The 8,963-nt window shown below is 44.7% G+C and overlaps 1 protein-coding gene across 1 annotated transcript; it reads left to right on the forward strand.

Moving 5' to 3' along the window:
• The first annotated feature begins 3,950 nt into the window (after window positions 1-3,950).
• On the forward strand, window positions 3,951-4,952 carry LOC138611833 (trace amine-associated receptor 1-like). Its single transcript, XM_069685088.1, has one exon. The coding sequence runs from the start codon at window positions 3,951-3,953 to the stop codon at window positions 4,950-4,952; it is 1,002 nt and encodes a 333-aa protein (XP_069541189.1).
• The last annotated feature ends 4,011 nt before the right edge of the window (window positions 4,953-8,963 follow it).

Consider the following 8,963-nt stretch of genomic DNA (forward strand, 5'->3'; position numbering starts at 1 on the left):
CCTTGCCTGCGTGGAGTCTCGTCAGCTGTCTTCTAACATGGTCCGCTGTGAGGCACAATGCAGAGCTGACAGGAGGGGGAGGGGTGGAGTCGTCAGCTATGAGAGCCCTGTTAGACTGGGAGCCAGAAAAGTTGTGGAGAGGAAGTCTCTGACTGTAGCTTGTGCTTATTCACCAAACAGCAGTTCGGATCATGCGGCCTTCTTGGAGTCACTGGGCAGAGTCCTGGAAGGGGTTCCGAATGGGGGCTCTATAATTCTACCGGGGGACATCAATGCTCTCATTGGTTATGATAGAGAAACCTGAAGGGGGTGATTGGGAGGACAGCCTGCCTGATCTGAACCGAAGTGGTGTCTTGTTATTGGACTTCTGTGCTCTTCATGGATTGGCCATAATAAACACCATGTGTTAGCATAGGGTGATTCATAAGTGTAGCTTACCTGGCTGCTGGACAGACCTGGTAAACCTAAATGTGTAGTGAGGGTGGGGGTATGAAGGTTGGGGATATGGAATCTTAATGGACTGTGTTCAAAGCCTCCTTTGTGGAAGCAGCTGCGAGGAGTTGTGGCCAGAAGACCATCGCTGACTGTCGTGGTGGCAACCTTAGAACTCTTTGGTGGACACTGGCAGTGAGGGAAGCCGTCAGACTAAAGAAGAAGGCCTTTCAGGCTTGGTTAGTCCAGGGGTGTGCAGAGGTAGCAGACGGGTACCAGGTGGCCAGAAGGGCTGCAGATTCAGTGGTTGCGGAAGCAAAAACCCGAGTGTGGGAGGAGTTTGGGGAGGCTATGGAGGAGGACTTTTGGTTGGCCTCAAAGAAGTTATGGCAAACTGTTAGGAAGGGGAAGCAGGGATTGGCTCAAGCTGTTTTCAACAGGGCTGGAGACTGGGGATATTGTTGGATGGTGGAAGGAACACTTTGAGGAAATTCCTGAACCCTACCAACACATCCTCTGATGAGGAGGCAGAGTTCAAAGGTCCAGGGGAAGCCTGTTCTATATCCTTGGCTGAGGTAGTCAAGAAGCGCTTCAGTGGCAAGGTGCCTGGTGTAGATGAGATTTGCCCTGAGATGCTCAAGGCTCTGGACATTGTTGGGCTGTCTTGGCTGACACGCCTTTTCAGTGTTGTGTGGAAGTCAAGGACAATACCTGTGGAATTACAGACTGGGGTGGTGGTTCCCATTTCCAAAAAAGGTGGACCGGAGGGTGTGCCCCAATTATCGGGCTCTAACACTTCTCAGCCTCCTGGTAAAGCTTATTCCAGGGTGCTTGGTAAGGAGGCTCCAGTCAATCGTCGAACAGCTGGTGCAGTAAGAACAATTCCGACCTGGCCGTGGAACAGTGGACCAACTCTTTACCCTTGCATGGCCGTTGGGGAGGCATGGGAGTTTCCTCATCCAGTTCACATGTGTTTTGTGGGCATGGAGAAGGCCTATGATCGTGTCCTCCACGGTGTCCTGTGGGGGTAATGTGGGAGTATGGGGTACCAGGGCTGTTGCAATATATCCACATACTCGTACAAAGTCAGGCAGGTGGGCCTCCACCAAGGTTGTTCCTCGTCACCAATTCTGTTTGTGATTTTCATGGACAGGATCTCAAGGCGGCCGGGGGAGGAGGATTTTCAGTTTGGGGACCTCACAATTTACTTTCTGCTTTTTGCAGATGATGTGGTTCTATTGGCTTCATCAAATTGGGACCTCTTGGGACCTCTATTGGGGCAGTTTGCAGCTGAGTGTGAAGCAGTTGGGAGGAGAGTCAGTTCCTCCAAGTCTGAGACCATGGTTCTCTGCCTGAAAACGGTGGATTGCTTCCTCTGGGTGGAGAGTGAGCCTCTGCCTCAAGCGAAGGAGTTTAAGTATCTCGAGGTCTTGTTCACAAGTAAGGGTAAAATGGATCGCAAAATTGACAGACGGATCGGTGCAGCACCGAAAAGAGCCAGCTGAGGTGGTTCGGGCCCAATGGCCCCACTTACCTCACTGTCTGGCTGTGTCAGCTGCACCCCTTCTGGCTGTTGGTTGAATGTCTTTGAATGTCTTTACTCAACCTGTTGTCTCTTACAGGTGTTGGTGATCCACCTGATTAGGAGGAGACAATAAAGGGGGGGCAAACACTTCACAGTCTCTCTCTTTATGGTTTCACAGCAGCAACAGGAGTAGCTGGAGCTACCTCTAGATTAATCTGGTTTTTGCCTTTTTGCATTCTTTGTTTATTTTTCTGATGGGACTGGTAGTTTTTGGTTTTATTTCTTTGCTGGGATGTAGTTTCTTTAGGTTTTGGGTAGAGAAAATGCACCAGATCCTACAGCCCTTTGTGGGTTGGTCTGAGTGCCTGCCTGCTTTTGTTTGGTTTGGCCAGCCCATCAGCCCTTTTTTTTGTTTTGTTTTGGGAATGGGTTTTTTGTGGGTTTCTTCTTGTAATTTAATATTTTCTGACGTAAGATTATGAAAAGCCACATTTGGTTACAGGGGCTGGACTTTCTCACCAAGCCTATGTAGTACTGACCAGAGAACCCAGACCAACCTGGGGACACTGTGGTCAGTACTACAGCAGCTGAAGATCCAAGGGATGCGGTACTGGAATTCATGCAGTACTTCTCTTTCTGGATCTGCCTAAGGAAGGCAGTTGCTTGGATGCTTAAGGTTAAGAGCACTCTGCTGAGCCTGTACCATTAGAGGAACTCCACCTGAGGTTGACAAGGAGATTAGGAACTTCAAGGCAACTTGAGAGAGAGAGAGAGAGAGAGAGAGAGAGAGAGAGAGTGGACTCTCATGAGCTTACAGTGGAGAACCTTGTGGAAGCAGAGTATTGGATCCCTGAGTCCCTGATCCCTAAGTCAGAGTGGCATCCAGTGGATGTTTAATACTCCCACTGGTTCCCACCATGTAGGACTCGAGGAGAGGGTTATCAGGTCTGTAAGGAAGACCCTGAGCGCCACCCTGAAATTACTGACACTTGATGAGGAGGGCCTACTCACTCTGCTATGTGAGACAGAAGCCATCATGAACAGCAAGCCTATAACCACGTTGTTTAGCGCTCCAAATGATATGGAGGCACTTATGCCTAATCAAATTTTATTCTTATAGAATCACAACGTCAAATCATAACCAAAGTTAACTCAAGACACTTTACAAGAAGAGCAGTGTAAAGATTAGCAAGAACGGCCTAGTCATGATGAAAGGCTGATAATAATAAATTAGCAAGACGAGTCCAATAGAGAATTGCTTGCAACTGAATGTGAAATTATCCATGAATCAGCTGTGGCTCCTATCCTATTGTTCCCTCATTGATCATATGGAGAAGTCATGAATGGTCTATGTGTTCCAGAGATGCTTGTAAACGAAGCAGGGGAATGGATGATCACCTTTTGTTTTGATATTATGTGACAACTGTTGCTTGTGCAGGTTTATGCTTTACAGCATCAGGACCAAGACTATTGCAACAGGGTCCAGACTGTAATGCAGGTGCTAGCTTTTTCCTTATCAGACTTATGCAAGTCTCTGGAATCAAATTTCTGTTTCAGAGTTTTCCCTCACAAAACCAAATGTGCCAAGTAAGGCCATTTAGTATGGGCTAAGACTCCAAGTTTGGATTGGTTAAAAAACATATACGCACACACAAACAGTGAATGTTTGGTGAGGTTGCATTGTTGTTTTGCTGTATGACCATATTTGGATATTTTTGCATCTCTGGCAAAAAGGATGCAGCTGATTGGACAATAGTTATGTTAATGAGATAAATGCTGATAGGTCATAATGTTCTGCACAGTGGTACATGAGACCAAGAAAACTCACCTGCACTAATGTATCATTTGGATTTAACAGATTTAATGTGGAAGAAGAACTGATTGAATTATCTTTTTAACTGACATTCTTGGCACTGTATCTACCTGATTTTTTTTTCAAATGTTGTGCTTATATTATATAATATAGAAATGCCATTGAATTGTAGGCTTTAACATGGAACCAGAAGTCAAAGACAACAGGTCTGCCATTGTGACTGACATACATCCCTGCTATGAAATACATAATTTTAATTACATACTGACAAACACCCCATCTATTACATGTGTACTATTATTTATTTTCCTTGTATTATTGTCTGTTGTTACTGTATGTGGAAACCTTCTTGTTATAATCTCTATCATTTACTTCACACAGCTCCACACTCCTACAAACTACCTTATCCTCTCTCTGGCTGTGGCTGACCTGCTTGTTGGGATAGTAGTCTTTCCTCTCAGCATGGCGTTCTCTGTCAGCTCATGTCTGTATCATGAGGGTTTATTTTGCAAAGTACGCAGCAGTTTTGATGTATCACTGAGCACATGTTCTATTCTGAACCTATGTTGTATTTCCATTGACAGATATTATGCTGTGTGTCAGCCCTTGACATATAGATCTAAAATCAACCATCGTATTGCTGTGATCATGATCTTAGTCAGCTGGGGGGGTTCTGCCGTGATTGGAATTAGTCTTACAGTTGCTGGACTGAACAATGAAGAATGTATCGAAACATGTTTTATAGATGTGCTCATGGCAAACACTCTTGGATCTATTTTATCATTTTACTTCCCAGTGCTCATAATGCTCTGCATCTACCTCAAGATTTTCCTTGTGGCAAAGAAACAGGCACAAAGAATCCAGAACACCTGTCAGAGCACAAAGTCTGGAGCAACTGTCAGTAAGATGGAGAGAAAGGCCACCAAAACTCTCGCTATTGTTTTGGGGGTTTTTCTCTTATGTTGGACTCCTTTCTTTCTTTGCATCACCTTTTCTCCTGTCAACAGTTATTCAGTACCAGTTCCTGTGAGTGAAACACTTAACTGGCTAACTCTGTCAAATTCGATGCTTAATCCTTTTATTTATGCTTTCTTTTACAGAAGGTTTAGGTTGGCTTTCAGAATGATCGTGTCTGGGAAAATATTTCAAGGTGATTTTACCAACACAAAACTGCAACAATAGACTTTGGAAATGTTGATATATATACAGTATATATACATGAAAAAGTTATATCTGTAAGATCTTGTAAAACACACTGAAGGGATGGTGGAGGGCATGCTAAAGGCATGCAGCTTATTAGTTTTACACTTGTATTTTATGTACAACAATGGCTGAAGGTCTGACATTGATGCATTATGTTGAAGCCTAAGTATATACATAATGCAGAAGGCTTAAATCCAAAATCTGTAACATGTTTTTGGGTAAAAATGTCAGAATATTGTCACCTGCATGCCGGACTGACACAATTGCTTTAGTTGGGGCTTGGTGTCTACAGCATAGGGTCATTGCTCTGAGTAGAAACTTATGACTGACATTGTGAATAGCATAGGGTTTGCAAAAACTTTTTTTGAAATCTGAATCCAGTTTTGACATTACTTATTCATGTGTATTCTTTTTAAAATATCTATTATTCAGATTTAGTTTTAGCTCAAAATTTGACAGTACCTAAAGGTTTATACTGTAATACTGGAACAGTTTTGATATTAGCCTAGTAATTCTTCCCAACGTACAGCCACTACCTAACAGAAGAACAGGAAGGGTCCTATTGTTGATAGTGATCGTATTTCTGTGGAAAATGTGTCTTAGATGTGGAAAACAAATTGTCGCTTAGATGATTTAGATAACAAGGGCAAACAAAATATAAAACTCAAATGAATAAAAGAAAAGCATTTCCACACCTGGTCTACCACAAAAGTTAGATAATGTGTTAGATAATGTTAGATAAAGTGAAATTATGTTTTATATATATGTATTGTGATTGCAATTGTCTCCTGTCTTACATTGAACCAATACAACCATGAACTATGTTATCTGGGCCATACCATTGATAAAATAAACATTTAAACCATATCTGTCCCTTACATTTTTAAGAAGTGTTGTAGCACAAGTGCAGAAATAAAATAAAATAAAATATAAACACTGTCCAGTCATTGGATGTAATTTGTCATAGCCTGGCTCCAAGGCCATTACAAATATGGGATGGACACAATGGATGAAGGTAATTTATAAATACTTATTGTGATAAAGGTAACAACTGAAGTAATAGTTGCCAATAAGGAGTGTGTGAATCAGTACAGTCAGTCATGTAAGTGTGGATGTGTGACATAATGTGTGAGGCGTTGTGAAGCAAAAAGCAAAACAAGGCAAAATGGGCAGCTGATAGCTGGGACGAATCCAGGTGGAAATTAGAGAGAGACCAAAGAATACTGGGGTTGGACTTTTATGCCCTGGGAGTGCCAGGCCCAGGTGCTCTGAATCTGGCCAACCTCAGTATTTACTCCCCATATACCTTTATACACACAGAGAGACAATTAGAGATGGATCCAAGTCTGCATTGGGAAGGTTAGTCAGAGGCTGTGACAAGTGAAAGGTATTGTCAGTAAAACAGTCTGCTTTATGGTATGATGACATCCTGCAGAAGGGCTATTTATTTGTTGAACTGTAGTTGTCATATGTCATTGTGTTGGCTCAACTGTTGTGGAGCAATGAGAACAATGATGATACTGGATCAACGTTACATTCCTGCTCTGCTCCCTTGTTTTTTCTTCTTTTTTCATATAATTCAGTCATCGTTTCCTGATTTATATTGAAAGCTTACCTCCCTGATTGTTTCAGTTACTTTACCTTCTGCCTTTCCCTGTTTCCCGCCTGTGTGATTGTGTGCCACACCCTGATAACTTTCAACTTTTCGGGACTGGTAGGCGAACTGAAGGGGATCCAAGTGGGGCCTGACCCTGGGCCGGAGCTGCTCCAGGACAAGTCTCTCCAGGGTCTTCATGATGTGAGATGTCAGTGCCACTGGTCTGTAGTCCATTGAGCCACTTGGACGTGGCATCTTAGCTACAGGAACGAGGCATGAGAGGCCTGTTAGACTGGGAGCCAGAAAAGTTGTGGAGAGGAAGGCTCTGACTGTAGCTTGTGCTTATTCACCAAACAGCAGTTCGGATTATGCGGCCTTCTTGGAGTCACTGGGCAGAGTCCTGGAAGGGGTTCTGAATGGGGGCTCTATAATTCTACTGGGGGACTTCAATGCTCTCGTGGGCAATGATGGAGAAACCTGGAGGGGGTGATTGGGAGGACAGCCTGCTTGATCTGAACCGAAGTGGTGTCTTGTTATTGGACTTCTGTACTTGTCATGGATTGGCCATTATGAACACCATGTTTTAGCATAGGGTGATTCATAAGTGTAGCTTACCTGGTACCAAAACACCCTAGACCCGGATCAATGATTGACCTTATTGTTGTATCATAAGATCTGCGGCTGTTTTGGACCCTCGGGTAAAGAGAGGAGCAGAGCTGTCAACTGATCACCGGCCGGTGATGAGTTGGATCAGTTGGTGGGGAAGGCTGCCAGACAGACCTGGTAAACCTAAATGTGTAGTGAGGGCGAGTTTATGGAGGTTGGGGATATGGAATCCTAATGGACTGTGTTCAAAGCCTTCTTTGTGGAAGCAGCTGTGAGGAGTTGTGGCCAGAAGACCATCGGTGCCTGTTGTGGCGGCAACCTTAGAACCCATTGGTGGACACCAGGCTTGGTTAGTCCAGGGGTCTCCAGAGGCAGCAGACGGGTACCAGGTGGCCAGAAGGGCTGCAGCTTCAGTTATTGCGGAAGCAAAAACCCCAGTGTGGGAGGAGTTTGGGGAGGCTATGGAGGAGGACTTTTGGTTGGCCTCAAAGAAGTTATGGCAAACTGTTAGGAAGGGGAAGCAGGGATTGGCTCAAGCTGTTTTCAACAGGGGTGGAGACTGGGGATATTGTTGGATGGTGGAAGGAACACTTTGAAGAACTCCTGAACCCTACCAACACGTCCTCTGATGAGGAGGCAGAGTTCAAAGGTCCAGGGGAAGCCTGTTCTATATCCTTGGCTGAGGTAGTCAAGAAGCACTTCAGTGGCAAGGTGCCTGGTGTAGATGAGATTTGCCCTGAGATGCTGAAGGCTCTAGACATTGTTGGGCATTCTTGGCTGACACGCCTTTTCAGTGTTGTGTGGAAGTCGAGGACAATACCTGTGGAATTACAGACTGGGGTGGTGGTTCCCATTTCCAAAAAAGGTGGACCGATGGGTGTGCCCCAATTATCAGGGTCTAACACTTCCCAGCCTCATAGGTAAAGTGTATTCCAGGGTGCTTGGTGAGGAGGCTCCAGCTGATTGTCGAACCTCTGGTGCAGGAAGAACACTTCTGACCTGGCCGTAGAAAAGTGGACCTTGCGTGGCCATTGGGGAGGCATGGGATTTTCCTCATCCAGTTCACATGTGTTTTGTGGGCTTGGAGAAGGCCTATGGTCGTGTCCTCCATGGTGTCCTGTGGGGGGTAATGTGGGAGTATGGGGAACCGGGGCTGTTGCTATATATCCGCATACTCGTACATGGTCAGGCATGTGGGCCTCCACCAAGGTTGTTCCTTGTCACTCATTCTGTTTGTGATTTTCATGGACAGGATCTCAAGGCGGCCGGGGGGAGTAGGATTTCCAGTTTGGGGACCTCACCCATTGGGGACCTATTTTGCAAGAGTTGAGTGACGTGTCAAGTGACTGCAGGTTCAGAGAAAAGTTGAAGCCAAAACCGGTAATGATGGATTCCTTCCTCGCTGAAGTGGACAAAAAGGCTAAAAGAAAATGAATATAAAGAGGTAAAACCTCATTTATGTAAATTGTAGAATTGTTGTGTAAAGTAGACTTTTAATCTGAGATAACTGGTGGTAATATATCTGTTTTTATCAACACTACATAGATACCAGGAAACCTGGATGTGTTTTACAAACTTTCTTGGCGGAGGATGGATTATATGCACGGACAGGCACAGGGGCGAAGGCTGCTTCACACAGGCAGGACATAAAGTTTTGTTTTGACAGCTGACTAACGGTTACTTGTTAATATTAATCAGCTGTGAAGTTGGTGCTGATCGGGTCTATTTCGTCCGGCCGGGTCAAGTCTGACATAACTCCGTTCGGGCTCCAGCTTTCAAATAACAGA

Source organism: Semicossyphus pulcher, unplaced genomic scaffold, assembly GCF_022749685.1.
Source record: "Semicossyphus pulcher isolate SPU_LCO1_2020_fin unplaced genomic scaffold, fSemPul1.0.p SCAF_11, whole genome shotgun sequence".
NCBI lineage: Eukaryota > Metazoa > Chordata > Actinopteri > Labriformes > Labridae > Semicossyphus > Semicossyphus pulcher.

Excerpts from the sequence above, each read along its gene's own strand:
- LOC138611833 (XM_069685088.1), top strand. The coding sequence starts at position 3,951 with ATGGAACCAGAAGTCAAAGACAACAGGTCTGCCATTGTGACTGACATA.